General features: G+C 40.3%; 2 protein-coding genes across 3 annotated transcripts in view; both read right to left on the bottom strand.

Annotated features, from left to right (window-relative positions):
* Positions 1-10,272, bottom strand: part of mtnr1bb (melatonin receptor 1Bb) — a 28,267-nt gene extending 17,995 nt beyond the window's left edge. For both annotated transcript variants that reach the window (XM_063895423.1, XM_063895424.1), the window contains exon 1: positions 9,944-10,272. In XM_063895423.1, coding sequence (XP_063751493.1) covers positions 9,944-10,148 — 205 coding nt within the window. In that variant the 5' untranslated portion in view covers positions 10,149-10,272. The remainder of the gene's footprint in view (positions 1-9,943) is intronic.
* Positions 10,273-18,177: 7,905 nt separating this feature from the next.
* The window catches only part of LOC134872205 (protocadherin Fat 3), a 54,665-nt gene continuing 49,308 nt past the window's right edge, over positions 18,178-23,534 (bottom strand). The window contains exons 49-51 of the mRNA XM_063895385.1: positions 23,196-23,255; positions 22,926-22,964; positions 18,178-20,272 (exon numbers count right to left, since the gene is read on the bottom strand). Coding sequence (XP_063751455.1) covers positions 19,521-20,272; positions 22,926-22,964; positions 23,196-23,255 — 851 coding nt within the window. The 3' untranslated portion in view covers positions 18,178-19,520. The remainder of the gene's footprint in view (positions 20,273-22,925; positions 22,965-23,195; positions 23,256-23,534) is intronic.

Below are 23,534 nucleotides of genomic sequence, written 5' to 3' on the forward strand. Positions count from 1 at the left end.
AGCTATTGCTCAAGGTGAATATGAACTAACTTCAGGATGATAGCCCTCAAAATTCACTTTGTGGATGCTTCGCCTCAGGCAAACCAAACCCTCCATATCCTACCCCCCAACATTATGGATGCACAACACCGGCCCTCGTCGATTTCTCTCCACTCCTCACATTTGTAATGTCGTTCTGCGCCGTCTGCCACCACCTGCTCGCTGAGACGTTTAACAGCAGCTGCATCTCTGTCTGTCTGGGGTATTTGCATTAATTCAACGTCTAATGTAGGAAATTTAAGACAGAAACTGTAGTGAAGTACAAACTGCCATGCTGTGGAAAAGAGGTCTGCACATTGGATTCGGTAGAAAATGTTGCACTGCATGCATTTCTTTGTCTTCACTAGTTTTTTCGAATGAATGCATTAGACAGACATTAAGCCTGGTTAGTCGAAGCAGATTGACCTTTGAAGTACACACTGAACAGTGAAGTAAAGCAGATCATTAAATCAGAAAGCTGTCTTAGCTCATCATTGTAACAGTGAATATCTGTAAAATAAAAGTGAAGATAAAAGCTGCCCTTTTCCATGAATGACTATTTACAATTATGGAACCATCACAATCTGATGGTTAAGCGCAATCTCTTTCACAATGTAAAATGGTTGGCTTGTCTTTTCCCGTCATACCAAGAAGGGGCTATATGGAACAGACCCCGAATGCCTAAGGCTATGCCCTATCTCGGAATGGTGATGAAAGAGAGAAAATGATTTGTTTATCCGCCATGTGATTTTCATCTGCGGAAAAACAGTTTTTTCCTTGAACACAGCTTCATCCTTTTGTGAAGTTCCAGTACATACCAGGCCAGTAGTTCTTCTGTAATCCTGCTGACAAACCAACAGTCAAACATAACCCCCTTGTTGGGTAATTATGTCCAGTGGACTGACTGCTGCCTTTGAAGGGTTTACATTTCTCTAGGCATTCTGTTTGATCATAAAACTTGGCATTTTGGATGCAAAGCATTTTAGTGCTTAAGTTATACAGGGAGTTATGACAACAAAAAAACAACAAAAAAACAAAGGACATATAATCCCCCGGGACAGAGATTTGCTCATGTTTATTTTTTGTCTGGGTTTTCTTACAAATACCCTTTCTGCTAATTGAACTTGATATATTTCACTTTATTGGTGTTTTAAGTCCTAAGACAATTCTGATTAGACTTTCCAGAACAATGTCATGATAGTTTAATTAGTTTTAATATTACAGTTGAATTGTTTTCTTTTACTTTGCATAGGAGAATGCCAATTTTGAACCTGGTGTCTGGAGTTTGAAAGTTTAGAGGGACAGTAGAGTAGTTTATTCACGAGTACAAACCAAAAAGATCTGATTAAGCGTCCAATCTAGGATTTTTTCAAATTAAAAGCATGATGGGCCCCTTTTCACATCTTTCTTCAGTCCATGTTTTTCTAATATGCTCAACCCTAATAAGATGAACTGCTATAGCATATTTATCATGACTTCACGGTTTATATCTGAGAAAAACTAGTTGAATGAAAACGTAACACTTTTCATCTTTTGACCTTCTTTGAAGCGGTGCACTCAGTGTATCAAATACCACTGACATGGCACAAATAAAAGGGCGTAAAACATCAAAGTGTAGCTCTGAATCCTGTGCTTGTGCTGGAAACTAAAACATTTTGAAGTCTATTTCACTATGATTTATTTGGCTTTATGATGTGGTATCAGTTGTGCTGCGATCCCTTTTCAGTTCAACATTACCCATTTAGTATTTTAACCAAAAACAGACCCTTCCCGGCCCATTGCATTTAAATCTGAACCTAAAATTGTGTAATAACGCTCCAGATGCATCACACATTTCACATTTGGCCACTAAACCTTTAGTCTGTATCTATATTTCTGTAGGGGTTGCATCCAGATAAGGAAGTAGCTTCCATCCTGCTTCGCTGGCTCTGGCTGCGTCGCCCCTTCGACAAACATTTTGTTTTTCTGTCTTGTTTGCTGAGTCGTTTGCAGTTCCTTCCTCCCTCCCATCTCCTTTTCTCATTCTGAGTTGCCCTTAATTTCTCACGTCTTCTGTATTTCACCTCCCTCCTCCTTTCATGCTCTTTCTCTTTCTTTCTCTTGAAGCAAACCCCTTGCTTATTCCACGTCTTCACCCACGGCTGCCTGAGGGTTTTGAAAAACGGTTACATAATGCACTTAGAAATGATCGCAACACATGCATTATTGATACAGGAAGACACAGCTAGCTTTATGGGATTTGAATAATCATAAAACAATGACATTTCTGATCTGTTACTTCACAGATTAAATGGGTCAATCTGTCATGTTTGTGGTTACTGAGTTTAAAGAAAATTGTTCTGTCTGTTGCTGTGTGTGCGTGCATATGTGCAAACTTGTGCTATTGAGTCATCCCCCATCTCAGCAGTAATGTACTGATAACAACTGGGTGATTGTGATGACACTTGACAGTACTTCTTACATTGTCTCGGCTGTGCCTCTTCCCTTTATAAAACAGCATCACTCCTACATTTCGTAGCGAGGATATTCACTCCTTTTCCTCTCCTATCTAAAAGAAGGGCTGTCTTTCTCACCTTTAAAGCCTTTGTTCTTGTCTTATTTTTGGGGAAGTTTACAAACCTTCCTTTTTTTTTTCTCTCTCTCTCTCTCTCTCTCTCTCTCTCTCTCTCTCCCTCTCTCTCTCTCTCTCTCTCTCTCTCTCTCTCTCTCTCTCTCTCTCTCTCTCTCTCTCTCTCTCTCTCTCTCCTTGCTCCTGGGAGCCAGTCTCAGCTCCTCCTGCTTATTGTATCCAACTGTCTGGGTTCATGCTTCACCCAAAAAGTATAAAGGACGGTGTCTGGGCACAGCTCAGGCAGAAGTAGACTCTCAGAGCACTTAGAGCTGCTGAAAATCAGCTTGCCCTTATTTAACACCTGCCGCAAATACACAGTGAGCCAGACAAACAACATTAAAACAAGATAATGACACAATTATATATTAAAAAGACTCATTACATTCAGAAAATGCCTAATAGATCAGTGGGAAACCAGCTCCCCTGTAGACTCTGTGTGAAGCTACATGATATCCAGACCGAGTGGCTAATGTTTTTCGCAATGGGTTGTATAATGGGATATCAAATGCAATTTCAATGCTTGATTCAAATGATTCAATATAAAAAACAAATTGATTATTTAAAATCAAAACAGCAACAGAGCCCTTGTGTCTAATCTCTACTCCCTTTTCTTTCTGAGCCACAGCTTAACACTCTTCCATATCCATTTCAGCTGCTCTGTGATCTCTACCTCTCTCTGTTCACTTTTCCCTATCGTGAAGTTATGCACATAAAAAGGATCAAGGAGGGTATTTGCGTATGAGCCTGCTTGTAGCAGTCTGTTTTGAAAGCTGACACAATTCCTCAGCATTAAATAAAAACACATTGATCTGACAACTGGTTCAGCTGTTTCATCTCCTGCTTTGATTTTAATGACATTTAATCAAACCCTCGAGTGTGGCAAAAATGTTTAATGCCGGGAGCATTTATTAATTATCATAGAAACCATTAAAAAAACGATTAAAGAAAACAAGCACATCAGGATTCCAGGCTCCCTTTCACGTCAGAGTGGAAATGAAGGGCATAGGTTTGAAAAAATGATGAGCGGAACATAAACATTCATGAGATTTGATTTTTACAAAACAGTAAATTAAACTGCTTGTGTCAAAGTTGTTTATCTGTTCTCATTTAACTTTGGATGGTTTTCTTATCATTCTTATATCTATATTACAGTCTTAAAATCACAAAACCACAAATGGATGATAACTCCAGGAGGAGGAACTATACAATGAACAGGGCAAAAAGTCTCACTTACCAACAGCATTACCCAGATAGTTCATGATTGCCATTATTATTGCTCAACTTTTGCTAAACTGCTACTCAATTCAATTTGGAAAAGTAAATCTCGTTAAGTTGCACCACTGAGTATTCAAACTACAAGAATGTAATTGAAAGTCAAGTTAATTGAGTCTCTCGTTAAACCATCTGTCAATTAAATCTTTATTATCCACATTTTAAAACACAAGCAAGAAATAGTTGCAAGAGAAACATTATTAACAAAGATCAGCGTAATATTACCTGATATAAAGAGACGAGGATGAGATAGGGTTGTATCAGTTGACATTTTTCAAACATTTCACCCATTATTGGGTCAAAACAAATGTATCTTTTTCTTGTACAAAAAGAAGTACACATTTTATACACCTGCATGATACATCTGTAAGAAGCCAGTAGCTAAAATCAGCAATTCCTAACTATCATCTGATAGGGATGCAGCGTGGGTAAGAAAGATACCGTGCATTGTCTGTTCTATGTCCTGTCAAAATGTCTCTGAGAAATCCTCTATACCATTTTCAGGAGGAGGAACTCTGGAATAATGTGTCAGAGCCACGGTTTGCTTAGAACATTTTAAAATGTAGAGGAAGTGTTAAATAAATTAGGAAGTTGAAGACGTCCGTTCAAATCCATATATATTCTCTGTCTAAACTTTCTAATAGAAACCTGCAAACTTTTGAGGTTAATGTAGACTCAGAACAACAACCAAAACTCAAAATGAAGTTCAATGATGTTGGTGATCTGAGCAAGGGGGGGGGGGGGGCAAAAGGCTATTGTCCCATCCATTTCATACCCTGGCCCAATTACTCACAAACTTTACGTATGTAGTTCAGGTCAAATTAAAGATTGAGTTGGACGGTGGGTGTGGTATGAGCAACAGCTCTCTCAGTAGGGGGCGTAGGAAGAGAGGTGGCGGCAGATGTCACTGAGGACACTTGGGAGACACAAAAATATCCGAAGAGAGACTGGGTTTAAATGTTTCACTACCATGGAGAGAGTCAGGCAGACTGGAGGTATTTCTCCATACAGAGGCTTGCAGTTTGGACTTGTGTCCTTGGGAGTTTGTACTTGGGAGTTCAAACTCTCCAGAACGGTAGAGCGCAGCAGGCTGCATATGCAGTTGTAGCAGCAGCGTACCTGCTGCCAGAACAACTCAGCTGGGCTCTAGTGATCAGGCTTCACTCCAACACAAGTGCAACTGTTCACAGTTAAAAACAACCTCAAGTCAAAGCTTCACTAATAGGCTCTTGAGGGAAACCAAAAAAAAAATGTTTGGATGGAGCTTGGGTTTTGAGTTGCAGCCAACAGAAGTTTTGGCTCTTAAGAAGATCCACATTCTATTTATACGATAATGACCCAAAGGTAAACAGAGGCTGCAGTATAACATTACTGTTCAACTCATACTGTAATGGCATTAAGTTCACCTCTTGGGAAAAACATTTGGGACAATTACCAAATCACTTTCAACACTTTACACCACTTTGAAATGTACTTGCTAGGAGTAAATTCTGAATTTGAACAGTTTTTGGGCTACAGGTCATGAAGTTCCGATCACAAGCAGCGACAAGGAAATAAATTGAGAGAAGCCTTAGGTTTTCAGGTTTCAGCACCATGGAGAGAGGCAGAGCCTTTACCCTCAAATTTACCTTAGGACTATTTTAGGCATTGTCTTTGCAGAGGCAGGGAGCCTTAGCGAAATGTAGCTTTAGAGGGAATGAAGAGGATTGGCAAATATGTGTTGTAAATAAATTCTCTGTGAAGAGAGTCTGTGTAATGTGTGATCCTCTCTTTGAAAGTTCGCAACACCTACGCACCTTCAAAAGCACATCTCAGGAGACATAAACCTCTGTCCCACACAATTGTACAAGACACCTTGCACACACTCTCACAAACAAATTCCACACGACATTCAAATGAGATATGTAAATTAACTCTGAACGTTCTTTGTGTTTACCATGCAGGCAAACACATGTATGTTAGCTTGAGTGTGAATCAAAGCTTTTCTTTTATAAGAAGAGTCAGTTAAAGGACAAGTATTTGTAATTGCTCATGAATACATGCATGCCTGAGTGTGACAAGAGCGCATCCTTTTTTCATACACAATCGCATGTGATGAGAGAGGCAGCCTATCTAATGAAACATTGAGGATTTTGAAAAGACAAAAGAGGAAAAGGTGAGAGGGCAGAAGGGAATTGTGCAATGGTAAAGTAGCACTTTCCATGAGCAACAAAGTATGCATATATCAGTATTACGAGTAGCTGAAAATGATGCAGAGTTGGTCATCGATCACCAATCTTGCATGTAAAATGTTTTGGTCCAACATTCAGCGGTCAGCTTTGGCTCCCTGCCACAGCAGCTACTTATGCAAAAGCCAGGACAACTGCAGTGTGTAATCATATGATACACTCTGCTTCTGCTGTGACTATTTATGTGCTGTTGTTAAGTCAGGTGTTTTTCTAATCTGTAGAGTGGGTTGTTTCACTCCGCAGGAGCCGTCCTTTGAGTTCACGACTGTGGATTCAGCGTGGTTTCTCAACTGCTGAGTGGGCTGTTTGAGTTGAGAGAGATCAGCTTTAAGGCAGAAAAGCACCATGTGAGTGGCAAAACCTCGACTGGAAATGTTTGTTTTTTTTTAAAGCACTCTGTCTAGTGAGGTAGGCTACAGGAAACCTAGAATTTAAAAAAGGTTATTTTTTTATCAAGCAATAAACTGAAGATACTGTTCGTCTGGTGTTGCTGATCAGGAAATTGTTCAAATTGTGGATGAGTTGACAGGTGTGCTATGTGTCCTGCAATGGAAAATGCACTGATCTGCTCTTAAGTGTTGTCATGATCGTAATTGTGCAACAAATCAAAAATGATTACCCTTTCCTCTAACAGCCAAGCCTCAAGTGCTTCCTCTTAATAGCCCGAGTGGCACTTGAATCAGGCCCTGTGGACAGATAAGCCTGTTTTTACAAAAAGGAGAACGTGGTCACAGTACAGAACATGATCTTATCCACGTTTTTTCATGGGATACCAGTGTGTGTTGTGTGAGATTTACGTGGCACAAAAACTCCCACACTCCTTGTTTCAATCAGCCCAGGGCTACATGGTTTTTTTTGCACTCATGATAGTATTTTTTTGTGGATGTACTCCCAGGCTGCATGTCTTATATTGGAAAGGTTGTATCAACATATGGTAGGAGTCAAAACAAAAAGCAGCAGAGATAGAGATGTTTAATAAAGGCTCCTGCTTACAGCATTTCTCTTTTTAATAAGACATCTCTTAGTCGGCTCTCTCCTTCTCTCTTATTCATTAAAGAAATTGTTCACACCTGGCTACTGCAAAAGTCCAGTTACTGACACTGGTTTAGAGTAATTGGTACGATTCAGTTTAATAACTGAGCTCAGTAATATTTTCATTATGTTCTCTTTGTTTGTAATGAGAAAGCCGCTGTGTTCTTGCACACCTTAATAAGGTCCTGAAGAAGTCCACCTAACTCTTAATGGTGGCCAGTTTCTGTATCATTTGTATACTGTACTTAAAAGTGATATTTTTACATTTATTTTTGGAAGTGTGTCATTTGCTTTGAATCAGTTCTTCTATGAGATTTTTTTTTCTTCTCCAAACTGCTGATCTGCTCACAGCAGATAGTATCTCATTTGTATACAGATGAATATTACTCATGTGTGCAATAGAGTAAATACCATTGTCTACACATCACTGATTACTGGTTACTGATCCAAACAGATGAGTTGACTCTCATATGCCCCTTTTCCACCAAACCAGATTGAGTTCAAGATCCGATCTTTTGCTTTTCTGGCACTTTATGGTTCTAGCCTGTAGCACCCGCTTGTGTTTCCACCGTTAAAAGAGGCCGAGAGGAGCTCGAGTGGATTTGCGTTGTTGCGTCATCGTTTGCCTTATGACGTGACCGTTTACGTGCGTTCTCATGACCCACACGGCGTCTAACGTCGCTGATTTTCTCCACAACGTCACATCAACAACTACCAGGGACTGCGTCCTTTTATACGAAGCCGGATTAAACATTATACACATATTATATGAACTGTTATTGCAAAACTTAATCTCGCACTCCTCTGACGTAAGCGTGACGTATTGGTTGGTATCGGTTTTTGGATCTTGCCAGGCAGCAGGAAGGGCCAGCTAAGATCCGGTTTTCGGCACTTAAAGCTGGCACGCTCTGCGATGGAAACACGAAAAACCAGATCTTTGTCAGCTAAAGCTCCGGCTCCACCTCCGGACCCGGGTTGGTGGAAAAGCGGCAAAAGGGTCATCACCTGTAAAAATGATTCCTTTATGTTCTTTAATCTCTAAAACATAAGAGTTCTCAAAAAGCTCTGGCCCGACACCCACATCACTAAAAGGATGCCAACCAATTAACCCATTACAAAATAACCTGTAGTAGGCCTAAAGTGAGGAGGTCAATTGTTTTGTTTTTTTGCTGAAATACTACAGTTTATTTTTTTGTGGCAAATATTCTGTTCACTAGATGACCAAACATGACAGATCAATGATGATGTTTTGCTTTTTTTTGTACATTATGTAACACATTGCTACAGATGTACTTTATAGACACAAAGGAAGTGTGTTTTTTTACCAGATACCAAATACTCATTGCTTAATATGGTCGGTTGAATAATGGTGAAAAGTATATGTTGTTATATATATTGTTTGTATAAAGTAGTTTAGTTCAATAAGATAATGATTATAAATTAATTTGCAATTAAGCTTCAAACAAATACACCTAATGTCCAAATGTGTGAACTTGAAAATTTCTTAAGAGCTTTACTAAATAAATGGCCTAAAAACTTCGTTTATAAAAGATGAAATGCTATTTGATGCTAAAGTCTTTAAACAAAGTTCTATTGAAATGATTCTGTTTAAAAAGTTCAAATAAAAGAAAACATTTGAAAGTACTGCTTCATAATGTTCCTAAATGAAAAGAAAATAGGTGGGTTTGGTTATTCCCTCAAGGGATTTTGCCCATTGACTGTAGTGAAAAAAGAGTCCTGGTTGGATCCTACAAAAATAAATGCCTATTTCCTTGCCCAATACAGAGCAAGGATAATGGTCAGGAGGATACTGACATGAAAGCAATTTCATGAAAATAATAATAATAATAATCCTCATCAGAGTGAGATACATGTTTCATTATTTTTCTTAGAAAAGAAAAATGATCACTAGATTGTGATTGAACAGGGAATTTGGAACATCAACAACATAAACTGAGCATAATTCAGTATATTTTGGAAGGCGTTCATTATCATCAGAAAATAGTTGAATTACAACCTCAAGGGTGCAATTTCACCCATAGTGATGACTCACTGAAAGAGTGTGATTAGGCATTATACTTCCCAGTAGTCATATAAGGCCTCCTAATTTCACACATCAGAATAGGTTCATCAACACTGGTATGAAAAGCTTTTCAGAAGGATTCACCCTGGCTCATTAACCTGCTCTTGCACAGCAAGCATGAGACAGACTACCTTTGAACTTTAAAAGAGACACATGAATCTGTTACAGCAGTCAATCAAGTCTCTGTAGTGGCATACAAACTGTGAAGATAATAATCAGTCAGTCAATGCACTATATGTCCTCTGCAGGGGGTTAAAACGCTCATTACTGTGGCTTTCAGCAGCTATGTGTCTTGTACAGATCAGCATGATTTGGTGTTCTGGATAATACATAAAGTGGAAGCTAAAGCATTAACGTTGCAATCAAAGGCCTTTGTTTGAAACGACATATGAAGTGTTGTCAGTTAACTGTGTTTTATCTATTGTAAAAGCAATATAAGATGCACTCATTTACTATGGACTGGTTTTTGATGTTGGGTTTAAAGTGATAATTTGGGAGAAAGCAAGCTCAAAGGTGGTTTAAAACGTGAAATGTTCAAAAAAATGCAGTCTAAAACAACATTTCGGAATTCACTACAGAATGTATAAGAGAGTGAGACATTCATTAGTTAGTGCCACAATAAAAGTCGTTCAGCAGGCAAAAGTGCACAACGCCTCTTCCTCAAAATGGTAAAGATTTTTAGTGAGGGAAATGTCTTACCAGAGTTCCTCAGTTTGCGGTTCCTGAACACGGATATGATTACCAGCAGATTTCCCAGCACGTCCACCACCGTGGTGAAGATCAAAACGCTGGCCAGGATTGCTATGACCCAGGCGGGGCGAGTGCTCTCGTCCGTGGCCAGTGTGCGCTCCAGCTGCCCCAACCGTGGCTCTGTCCGGTTTATGAGTGTGAATGTGTCCGGCATCACTGGCCCACAGCCCAACGCTGCCTTCAAGTCCCAACTGTGCTTTATGTCCCGCAGGTACCGCCGGTAACTGTGTGTCCTAAACAAAACATGAATCGCGCCTGGATGCCTCTCCAAATTCCAAAACGCACGTAAAGTCTGCTACATAAAGTCGATAAGAGTAAGTTGATATCATTTGGTTTTCATTCGTGACCTTTATATACTGTTACACGGAGTCCTCCCATTTATGTTCGCGCGAAAGTCATCCATATAACACCGAGAGCTGATCGGACACGCGACGGGGCCACGCCTCCTACCTGGTGAGAAGATGTAACTTAATTGTCGTTCAAATAACGTTTCCTAAGACGAAGTCTACTTAAATTCAAGTCTTCATCCTCTTCAAGTGCTTCTGGCTTGCTGATTGGCATTACAGATTCGTGTGCCAACGTAAGAAAATCCTTTATAACATGTCAAACCATTACACCTCCCCGGAGTCCTTGTGTTTCATTCAATATTTTCTGCAAAAACTGAGGAACAAAGTGTCCTCTCGTTCCATTTTTGATGCACATACCATTCGACGAATTACGACGCAGCCGGCGCTGTGCGTGGCAAGGAGGCACAGTGGTAAATATCACGGAGTTGCGCTCAGATGGGCACACAGCTCCGCTCTCCACAGGCTCGCTCCTGCTTTCTCCCACTCTGTGATCTCCTCGCGCAATCTCCCACCAGCATGCCGTGGCAGGCGTGCAAAGAAATACTAATTTCCCCTGCCCATACCCAGCGTGCCCTCCCAGAGTCTGTCTTTGATTCCTCCACAATACTCGTAGCTCTAAGTGTACAAAGCGGTGGGTCTGCGCGGGAAGTCCAATCAACGCACTGTGACTTATGTGGAACATGTGTCACAGATAAGCGCGAGACAATTTGAATACAGTACTCTAATTGAGCATAACAAGACTCAAGTCTTCGCTAGGGCTTAGTGTTTATTTTGTATTATGTTGTGTTTTAGTTGGTTTCTTAAAGTCTGTGTTAATGCACTAACCATTTCAATGAGAAACAAACTTGATAAGAAAAGAAAAAGAAAAAAACAGCTGGAGCTATGGGAGTCTTTAACTCACACAATATTGATTGAACCAATATAATTTAGCAGAGTGGGCTTGCATCCACAGGGTTGTCATGTTTTGACTCTGGACTATTTGATTGCACCATGCAGTCAAAGCAAGTAGAGGAGGCAGTTTAATCCCATTCATCCATAACGCGACTCACTGGTGGCAGCAGTGCAGTTGAACTTTCCATCTCATCCAGTGGATGCATATGTCATTGATGCTGTCAGCGCCTGCGGTGACACATTGAGGCCAGCACCATTCGCTTATTTAACTGTTCACCGCTGGAGGATTGCTAAAGCGGATACCCTCTAGCACAGCAGCAGGAGTAGATTAGAGCAGACCAGTGTCAGCTTCAAAGCAGGGTGATGTGATGACCAGGCGACAGGCTGTGGGGTTAGCTAGATTTTGTCACACAGACACACACACACACTGAAAAATCCAGGGTTAGGGTTGAACAATATCCGAAAATCACACACCAAGAAAACCAATGGCGTTGATGTTCAAAACATAAATCTGCAAAATAAAAGCCCTCATAAAATTGCTATTGCTATTAGTCTGGTGAACGTGCTTCAAAGACCTCCATCCAATGGGATTACTGTGTTTGCCCGCTAGGAAATAACTAGTCCTAATCACTGACTCACGCATATGATTGCGGGAATACAATCTAAAACGTCAGGAAGTGAATGGATGATGTTTCAGACAAACCTGGCCAGAAAAACTGGGCATCAACATTTCCCTTGTAAAGAGCCAATAGCGTATCTGTCCCATATGTTCTTTGCTCTGTTCATCATTATTTCATTGATATTGATTCATTTGTGTTGGCTAATTCTCAGAGCCATTGTTCCACAGAGAGTTTAGTTGAAATTACCAGATGGTGCCATCAAAACACATTGGTGCAGAGAATATTGTAAAGAAAACAAGGGAAAACACGTCTGGAAAAACACAACTGTGTCCATTTATTTCATTGTTGCGAGCGTCTTTTGAGAAACTGCAACAAGAGTAATCACAGTGCAATCAGGCATACAAACAGCACTTTGTAACTCTACTCTGAAAGAAAGGTTTGGAGGAGAAAGTGTTTGCAGTCTAGAGTGGAAGGAGTGTGTTTTCTGTACAAAGTCTTTAGCTATACTTTATCTAATGGATGGGAATGTTGATCCGCTTGTTGACACTGAATCTCAATCACTTACATTAGCTCAAAGCACCACCACTATAATAGATCCTCTTCTTCTAGTAATTCTGTAATAAGCGATTAGGAAAAGGCAATTGTGGTACCACACTCTGATAATAACGTGTTGGCTATCAGCGATCAGTTGTCACAAAATGTATATTTGCGGATGACCCTTACTTGATGATATGACTCAATATTTTTCACCGTGGAAAAATATGTTTTGTTAGAAATATACACCCTTTATCATAAGAGGTAAACGGGTTATTTATTAATTGAGTTATACTTTGTTTTGTTGTGTTGAGTGATTGTTTTAAATAATTATTGGGAATCACAGTCTTTTTTTATTTGTCTGTCAGCTCATCACTTAAAAATAGAGTAGGACATTTGGTGCAAAATCTGCCACAAACCAATGAATGTTAAAATAAATTTGGTAGAATTTGGATATGGAATTTCTGCTACTGGATTATCATGTTATAGCAACGACAAAGACACTGACAGAGGCTTAAAGCGCATCGGTAGAAGCTTATTTTTGATATGCTTTTAATTTTAATATGAAATCTTACTATCAGTAATATTCTCTTCAGGTATATCAGCAAGAATACTTTTGGCAGAGTTTTTGACTTTGTTGGTATTTTTGTCGCACAGTTGTGTGCGTTATGATTGTTCTTACCTTTGAGTCAACAGATGGACTGTAAAGGTTATTACCACCGGCATTTCACGCTTGCACAGTTCAACGAAGACCTTATAAAACTCATACAGCTGTTGCAACTTCCGCAAATCTAGATGTTTTTTCTTCTGTCAAGCATAAAACATCCTGATGAATGACACCCAAGATAGAACAGAGGAACCTCCTTCCTACCAAAATCAGACTTCAGCAATCTCCGGGTGACAGCCTTCCAATTCTTCAAAGCTAAAGCATATAATGGGCAGAGCTCTGATGCAGCCAAATTTCTCCGCAGCATTTTTGATCAATCATTCTGCCTCACCTCTTTGTAAGGCAGCATTTCTTTACAAGATCAAAAAAGTGGGCAGTGTTGTCCAACAGCGTAATACTGAATACCCCTGTCAAAACAACACAAAAGAGCCCAAGCCTTATGGTATGGTAGACCAAAAAACACATCCCCTGGTAATTGGATTCAACTTTTTCTGTGCTCTTTGTCTAGTTTTCAAAAAGTGGCCAAGAGAGAAAAAAATAATGTGATGATGTTCAGTAAGCATAATCTAATGACATTCATGTGCATTTATCCACACTACAAAATCCAATAAAATGGCATAAAGTACGCAGTTAACTTCCCTGTCTCAGAAATAGCCGTTTTCCAGGCATATGTCAGAGGATTGCTTAAGTAATAATCTATTACAGCAGAGGGGGGGATGGAATGGCGCTGATACACACAGCGTCCTCAGTCACACAGCTGAGGGGAAGCTCACTGATATGTATTCATAGTGTCATACATAACCCCCATCCCATAAAATCTTCCCATCCCCCCTGTTGCCTTGTTTTCTCAGTGTATGCATGTTGTGTCTGGTTACTCGTCAGTTGAAACTATTTGTGAATGTAACGTGATGGAATTTCCTCAGACACTGACAGCAATTTGTTCTGCTCATGTTGGTGTTATATGTAAATGTATGACTGTGTGTGCCTGTGCATGTGTCACCAGAAGCAGATGTTAGCACGTACTGTACTGTAGATCAGGTCTGACCGGGGGTGTAATCCTGGTGTTAGTGAGAAGAGTGTGGATTTCTAATCGCCCACACAGCTACTCTTCAATAAGCAGACACCAGGGAATCTCTTTTACTATTGTCGCTTCTCTTCTCATTCCCTACTTCTCTGACATGATGTATCCTTCTCTCCCCTCTTCCTTATTCATTTTTCTGTCCATCCCTGCTGTGTCCAAACAGATCTGGAGGAATGTCGAATAAGCAGAGAAGAAGAGAAAAAGGAAAAAACAAAACATGGGGGCTGTTTAGGGTAAAGAGGTTATTAGTGGCTTAGCTGACTTCATGTTGTATGTTGTTGACCAGATGGTCCGATGAGAGACAGAGCTAAAGGGACTGGCTGGTTTTCATCAGTTTCCTCTGATAAACAAACACACCAACCACTCTGTTTGCTCTCCCTCTCTGTTCTCCTCTGTATTCCCTCACAACGCCCTCATATTTGCCTTTGGTTCGACCTATGTCTTTCATTAGGACAGCCAGCATGTTGTATGGTTGTCACTTATTTGGATGATGTTGCTTATTCCTTGACATAATAGTTTAGTACACTGTGAAAATTGATGAATAAATTGCTTGCATTATTTCCTATCCCTCAGACCAGAGAGCTAGACTATTCTACCTGCGGTCTGTTTAAGGTTTTGTTGTTGATTCAGACACTAGAGCTGGAAGTAGGTCATGTAAGGTTTCGCCTGAAAGGATGCATGTCCTGTAGGTAATGACTTGCATTTTCTTTCTGTAAAGAGACAAACTGAAGTCAGGATCACAAAAAACAATGTGAATGAATGAGTGGATTCAGAGAAAGCTCACATGCCACCGGTAAGGTTTTTTTCTGGCTGTTATCGCTCGAAACATCTTTAGCATATTTAGCTAATTGATCAAATGTAGCCTTGTGACAGGCAGGAGGAAACATTGATTCATGATCAACCTGGGAAGCAAAACAAGATGATTATTTTTGGGCTGTCAAGTTGGTAATATGAGTTGTGGTATGTCTCCCACGTTGACAAGCTTCGTCAAGTTTTGGTGTCGACACAGAAATGAATGATTTTTCACTGAGCTGAGGATCCATCTCCCTCAGGTTCTGCCTTGTACCGGACTTGTTTGAGTCTTCAGTGGTTCAGGGATCCTTCAGGGAGACAGAATAGAACTGGAGCTATTTCCATCTACTGCACTGACACATACTGGCATACACTAAAAGATATATGAAGTGTTTTACTCAAAATGATATCCACCGCTGTAAAGCTTACTCTGACAAAATGATTGCTGCTATGGAAATACAGCTATGGAAGCAGCTGCTGACCTTCTTTAATGTACACTTTAAAGCTTTAATGACATATTATGAATGGCCCCCACTGTGGGAGCAGTCATGTTGAACATTATGCATCTGTACTAGAACACACAAACTCATGTACTGTACTGTACTGTACAGTGCACACACACACACACACACACACACACACACACACACACACACACACACACACACACACACACACACACACACACACACACACACACACACACACACACACACACACACACACACACACACACACACACACACACACACACACACACACACACACACCTCCTCCCCTTTAATTGGCCACAATGTGTGGTATGTGTCAGTTAAAAATGAAACACAAACATCAGGGAAATCTCTAGTTGCCATGGGAATGTTTCTATTTTGCAGACAGTGTGCCTACTGTTGTTTACACTAGGGGGGTTGGATGATCAAAACTAAAAAGTTTGTGCTTCAGATAGGGGTGCAGGGTGTAGGCACTGACCATTCTCTTTTCTAACTTCAACAAAATAAAAGTATTTTCATCATTTGAAGATTTAGAGTTTAGAATGTCACCTTACAGCTTGTAACAATCAGTCATTACAGGTGCTTTTTATTTAGATTTGGTTAAGAGGTGCATGTTCTATTAATGAAATGCAGATTTAGTCTGTGGAATTGTTATGTTTCATGTGTAGCTGATGTACATGACACATACACATTTCTGCACCGACTGCAGAGTATTGTCTAATCACTGACAAGTGCTTTTTTAAGAGCTGCACAGTCAGCATCATTTGATCACAGCACTGGGTCAGTTTAGAAATAAACTTAAGAGGAACAAAAAGTGCCACACAATAAGCAGGATACCTCTATTCAATTCAGCAGAGGAATCAATTCCGAGGTAAACAAAAGCCGACTGGGAGAAGATTATGTTGAAATCGGCTCAACTATCCCTAACCCTTCATGTCAAGACATCAGTGTCTTTAAGCTCTGCTAAATGAATCTGCCAGATTCCAGTCAGGAAATAAAAAAAATGATATAGGAGGTGTGACAGGACTGATTTGATAGGATTAAATATTTTATGGGGATTATTTATCTCTTCTAGTCTGCCTGGAGATGGAGCTCAGCTGCTATAGCTCACCAGGTACATTTCTACCCTTAGGAGAGAAGCCATTTCCTTTCCAAATAAGTTTGAATGTGAATGATTGGGACATACTTTTTTTAACCCTTGTGTGGTGTTCATATTGTTGTTACTCAACAAGTAAGTGTTTGTGGGTCTGGTGGACCCGTAGCATTTTGTGATTTTTAATGCCTCACAATCAAGCACTTTTATGTTAGAATACTCAACAGATGCTCTTCTGGAGCTTCCCTCTGTTCCACTCTGGGTTCAGTGCCATCCAAATGACAAAGGCGTTGTTTGCTGAGATGTCCAACATGTCAAAGGATATCACCAGTGGCCAGCGTAGAGTCCTCCGTTTGCAGCTGTAGGCCGTCACCAGCTTGTCCATGTTGTCTACCCCTCCTTTTGTGGCATTATAATCCATGATGATCTCTGGTTTGTGATGTTCCTGGTCACAGATTCTTCCATCCCCGTGCAGTGTACTCATGAGTACCACATTCCTGCCTTTCTTTGGCACATAGGATACCAGGGATGTGTCAGCCGTGTAGGCAAACTTGGAAGACTTGACAGGACTGTTCTTTGAAGTCAGCAGTTGGGGTGGGAGCTCTGACTTGTTTTTCCGTATGGTTCCCACCATGGTCAGCTTCCTCTTTAGGAGCTCCTGTCCCAGCTTGTGCGAGGTAAAAAAATTGTCGCATGTGATGTTGTGTCCACTGAGTCCCTGAGACATGTCCAGGACAACTCTCATTCCTTGATTTTTTCTTCTATTAGCCCTGGGTCCAGTGGACCCGGACCCCTTATATGTAATAGAAATGTGTAGGGGGGTTGTACGGTGTGTGGTCATTAAAAATGTATTCTGATATATGTTCTTCACAGAAAATGAGCCAAAGCCAGTGAGTCTGAGTTTGAAAAATTAATTAATTGTATAATTTTTCTTTTAATAAAAAATGAAAACGGGTCCCACAGACCCGAACACCACACAAGGGTTAAACTCCTAAACACTGACAGGGGTAGATAAATATTGTGCTTCTACATGTCAGTCACCTGAAACTACCTAAATCCAGCAGACTGGAAAGCTACTTTGAGGATGATGGATAGCAATAAAGCAGTAAAACATGACAGCAAAGGTTGCTTACTTGTTAGCAGACTTGTTGATCGCACAATTGAAGCTCTACATTAAAATGTGAGCCCTTTGAAGTGACACTGGGTTTCTTTCAGCTGCTCCATTTTCCCCCTTCAGTCCAGAAGCAATGCAGACCATGTGAACTGAAAATTGTCAAGTGACCACAGGTGTGAACGTTTTCTTTACTTTCCTTCAGTCATACGTGTCCAGGGATGTTGACCGGTGCAGACTTGGACACGCTTCAGCAAGACACTTACACTAGACCTGAATAGGAATGAGTAAAGAGGATGAAAAGATGCATAGAGGGACACTATACTGTGCAACATGAATACATAAGGTGACACTAAGCCCATGACAATGTTAAGACCTGACAGTATTGTAGGTGATGCTGTTTTCACGAGTTAATCCCTATGGTTCAATATCCAGTATGCCATTCTTCAGTTATTCTGGAGAAAAACATTCTTGCCCAAAAAAACCAACCTACCGGCAAACAGATTTTTCACTTTCAACAAAAGTCATTTAAAACATGAAACTTTTAATGGCATTTTCTGCTGGAATTCTTAGTACTGCATTTGGATCCTCTAACAATGTGCCTCTTGAATCTTCAAAGGGTATTTTTCTTCACAGTGTTACATCTTATTTAAGATACATGTACCGTGATGTTTTTCTCATCATCACGGGAAGAGTGCTTTGTAAAAGAAAAAAATCCATTTCAAATCAAAACACAAGTAGTCATGTTTACTAGGAGATACATTTTGCTTTCAGATGAAAGCAGTTTTGTGCAGTTGTGTGACAGTAAACCTGGCTCCTTCACAATGGTCCTGAACTGCAGTCATGAATACTGTATGTTAATCCCAAATTACGCATTTTTAAGTACCGCCAGTTCTTTCTGCCTGCCTTTTAAAAGCTGTCTATTCTAATTCCATATACATTCCCTTTGTTGTATTCAGCGCTATCAGTGAAGCAACCATGTGTAAACTTTTAAGGGTGAGTAATTTACAAATGCATATTTGCCTAATTCTCTTTCAGCACATAAACTCTGAAAATTCACACATTGATGATAGATGTTAAGTGGGATTAACTCCGTCTGCTGCTAAAAGATAAGCTTTGGTAAAATACACAAGGTACATAATGTACATCAGAATCTATTTATGTCCACAAATTGTCTTTCACATTTCTAGAGAGGGCGGTGTGAGTCAAAATGAAAGGTAAAAACTATCTGCATGAGTAAAACGAATTATGTAGCACTACCTAAAGTGTATATTAGCCGTACACTCAACACTTTTGTTTTTCATGAGGAGGCTCCTAAGCAACCAGACACAATGAAAAACACATATTAATGTCTGGTAATCTTAATAGCTATATATTACAATAGCTCTCTGGGGCTTTGTTCGGGATGTGGGTGGGTAGTTCTCTTCAACACACTCCCGGTATGTGCCAATTAATATGAAAAACACATAAAGCATTGCATGGTTGAGCTGTCAAAATGATTGTGTGTGAGTTTTGAATTAAACACAGCAGATCACATTCATTTGTATAATCTAAAAACACACACAGACTGGTTCCTTTCATATTTGCATGTTGATAAATGCTGAGCTCCAGTGGTTCTATAAATATTCAAATGTAACAGCATTAGATTAACACATAGATTCCTTCTTATTCCCCCAGTTTATAAATTACCCAGGGTTTGCTGATGGATAAGTGTTTGCCTACATCAGGATGATAATGCAGGATAATGAAAGTATATATGGTAATATACCCCTTTAAATATTTCTATTTGGTGGACCACTGGTGTTACAATATAAAGGTCAAGTACAATCTGAGGGTCAGTGCCTGTCTTTCAGATACAAATGAATATTAAATCTATTTCTTTTAAACAGTCTTGAGTGCTCATTTAAATTCATCCCAGTCTGTCGAGGGTTCGGATTGGGTGGAGGCTCTGTTTATCCGCGTGGCCCTCCTGGCTCTGAGGGACACCAGGTTCAGAAGTCTCTCCAGCTCGTCCCCAGAACCCGACAGGCTGCTGGAGCCGAGCCCTCTGCGACCCTCCTGCGACCCCCTCCACTCCCCTGTCTGTAGGTCCCACGCCCTGAGGGGGGGCAGGAGTTGAGCCGGGTGCAGGTTGATGGCTGACGGGCTCGACGGGTATCCTTCGTAGGCTCGTCGTGTCGGTGGGAGAGTGTCATAAAGGCCTTCCGTGTCTTCAACTTGATCTGGGTCATGGCCGGACTCTCGGTATTCCTCATAGACAGGCGAGGTGTTTTCTTCGCCGCTGTCATGGCCGTGCAACTGCTGCTGGTCCTGGCACGCCACCCTGTCTCTGCTCTTGTTGCCCTTCTCCTTTTCTTCCTCGTCCTGCCTTCTCTTTTCTTCTCTCTCCAGGATGCGTTTCCTTACCCACTCACCCGACTGATTCCTTTCCCAGTGGAAGGCCCTCCTCTCGTTCTCCGGCCCCTGCTCTCCGCCCCTGTCACCGCTGCAGCTTATCACTTTGTAGTCCAGCTGTAGAGACCGCGTGCTTCCTCCCCGTCTGATGTTCTGCTCGCTGTCACTGAGGTTAAAATTAGATCCCAGTTCTGGTAGACGCAGACGTGAGGGTGACAACCAGGTCGTAGTCTGACTGCAAGACTCCCAGCGGTATGCTGAATAGAGAAGAACAAATGAAGAAAGAATACTTTGTTTTTTAAAATAGTTTAGAATAGTTTCAGAGAGAAATACTTTGTTTTAATGGATAGGAGCGAATGCCTGTGTTAAAAGAGAATGTTTTTTTAGTTAACAAACTCTGTTGGCAGCCTGAGGCTTCATTCCCTGGACAAATTAGTGCTGCCAAATCACTTGAAGTATGTAGTTCTCTCTTGAATGTACGTTACAATCAGCCTTTGTGCAATGCACAGCGTGAGCAAAGAATGAGATTATGTATCAAGTGGGATCAGCCGGCGAAAGGTCCCACATCAATAAATCACTTCACTTCTGAAAACACAGTATCATCACAATCTTATCTCCAGGGGGGAAAGCGAGGTGACACAGGGAATATGCTCTCAGCTGCTGGAAGGACTGATCTACTGAAGATGTTCATTATTCACTGCAGATTCCATCGCTGACCTCCTAAAGCAACAGCTAACTTTAGATGTGAAAAAAACACAACGACCTCCAATACTAAAAAGATCAATGACTTGTTGGACTTGTTGTGTTTCTCCACTTGGGATTTTTCTCCCCACTAATTATGTACTCCCTTATTTTCATTAAATGTGGTGCTTGTTAGTTTGTCTGTACATGTGTAAGTGTGCGCTGCCTGAGTATGTATTTTTTTTTTGTGATGCAGAGGGAGGCTTGTGAATGGCCCTGTTTCTTATTGAGTTGCTGTAAAGTTCACTGTGTTCAGTGGGACTGCGTGTTTACTGTCTGTAATTGCTCCACTTCTCATTAAGATCGTATCTCTGTGCAAATAAAATCAGTCAACAAACATTGCTACAGCTGAGTTCATGCTGTTAAATTAACTGACACATAACTCCCCACTAATCCACTTTTCCATTCAAGTTACAGCGTGCAGGTTGCATAATTCATGGTCGGGTTAATGAGCTGAGAGTGAATAAATATTATATTGATGGAAAGAGAAGACAGGGGGGGGGTCATCCCCTGTGTGTAATGGAGAGTAGTCTTCATAAGCAGTGCCAGATCCTTGTATATAATGCATGACACGTGTAGAAAGAGAAACCTGACAGACTGCTGTGCCAACACTCCACAAAACATGTGGGAGTTCTAACTTTAGGCCATGCTGCTGAAATATGTTCGGATGAAAGCTTAAGAGATGAAACAAATATTTAATATAATGTTCTTACAATCCACTATGAACTCTTTGATGCACTCTACACAAATGTCATCTTTGCTTGCAGGTGGCGACTTGTTCATTAGAAACCAAGAAGAATATATCATGGGACTGGAAGCCTTTGATGTGGAAATGCTGTTTTTATAGAGATGAATGAATGCAGAAACACAGCGTGAAATAGACGGACACAACTGGATAATGGGAGGGAGGCTGCAAGAGAGCTATTAAGCTCATCACAGATTAATGTCAAAAAGGGAGACACACAACAAGAAGATAAGTACATATGCACTTCCTTAAACAAACACATGTTATCTCACGCAAGCAGGTATTTTGATCTTTGCAATGGTATAATACATGAAGTATGTTCACCTTCAATCTTTTCTGATTATATTGGTATTTTTGTCTTTTTTAATGCAGTTTTCTTTTCCAGAACTTTATGTTTTTGGCCCTTTTCAGGATATGAAATAATATAAGAAATATGCTTGTGTTTAAAAAACCCAGAATGAGATGAGTAATTTAGAAGACCTTCTGGACAACACTTCCATTCATCTTTCAATGCAAGCTCTCTGAAATTAAGCTTGTTGTGCTTCAGTCGGCTGGCAGTGACAGAGGCTTTAACACAGTCTTGTTTTGGGTAAGTTTTGAGATGCTTTGTTGACCCAGTAAATTACATTCAACTGAGAACAAACAGACTTGGTAACAAGAAGCCAATTATGTTGTTTTTGAAACTGTAGCACAAGCCACTAACGAAAACATTTCAGGAGAAGTGCAACTGGGTCTTTCCTAATGTTTATAGACGATGTATGTTGTATTAAAAATGTGTTGCAGAATGTGTATCACATCTAAATCCTTTGTCAAACCCTCAGGACATTAATAACTAAAACTCAGATTGAAGCAGACCCAACACCGATTCGTACGGGAGACCATAAACATTTCAATATCAATCCTTACTTGTAACTACATTGAGCTAGAATCCTAATGATGGAGGTCCCTTGAACTAATGAACTAGCACACTATTAATATTATATTATTACAGGTATGAGAGATATAAAAATGAGAGATGGGAGTTCAAGGATTCCAAAAGTGTGTTTTGCTTCTTATAAAACAACTCACGATGGCAGAAAAGTGTTTGAAAGTGTACAGAGTCTTTCTGATCCTGCATTTTTGAAGTCAAAGCTGGTTCTGATATTTGAAATCTGCCAAAATTCAACACTAACTTGAAAACTAAAAAGTATAAGCTTTTTTTTGTGGCAAGAAACTGGTAAGCCGCATTTCCATTCAAAGTGTGGTTGGTTAAATATATGTGGATAAAGAGAAATAATAATCTGTGTTCTATTGTGCATGATAAAAGTATTGAGGGGTAAAAAATGTTAAAAACAGAACAGCTTTAGTTTAGGGATCTGAGCTTGAAATCTGAAGCCTAAGCAATGGAAAGCTAATACGATGTAGTTGCTTTGTGTTTGGCTCACCAGGACTGTTCCGCTGCTGTTCTTTGTCCATGCTTGACACTACAAAGGGAGAGAGAGAGCCGAGTCAGAGAGAAAGACCGAGACAGACATCACAGAAACCAAAGGGGAAACACTGAAGCTCAGAGAGATCCAGTGTAAGAAACTGACAAAAATACTAAAAGTCTAAGCAGGGTGTCAAAGATTGGCTTCATTCTCCAAGTCATTTGTGGGATACACCAGTGAACAAACACAAATGAGAAATAGTATTTAACAGGAGCTATTCTTTCATACCTTCACTTTCAATATGATCAACAGCATCATTGACTAGACGAATGACTGTCACTATGGAGGCTGGGCAGACCACCGAAAGAGAGAAAAACAAGAACAGAAACAATGTCAGTCTTGTGGCTTGTGAATAAGGTATGACTTTATGTGCTGGGTGTGAGAGAGTGGGTGCACAGGTGTTAAGAACAAATAATTATCCTCAGTCACATTTGTTTGCATAGTATTTGATGTGTGTGTTCTGTAAGACAGTAGGGGATATATGATGTCCCTGTAGCTACAGTAATTAGATGGGAAAAACAAACACCCACACACGTAGGTTCCACTCCTAACATTAAACAAGGAAAG

The sequence above is a fragment of the Eleginops maclovinus genome, chromosome 11, assembly GCF_036324505.1.
Source record: "Eleginops maclovinus isolate JMC-PN-2008 ecotype Puerto Natales chromosome 11, JC_Emac_rtc_rv5, whole genome shotgun sequence".
NCBI classification, from domain to species: domain Eukaryota; kingdom Metazoa; phylum Chordata; class Actinopteri; order Perciformes; family Eleginopidae; genus Eleginops; species Eleginops maclovinus.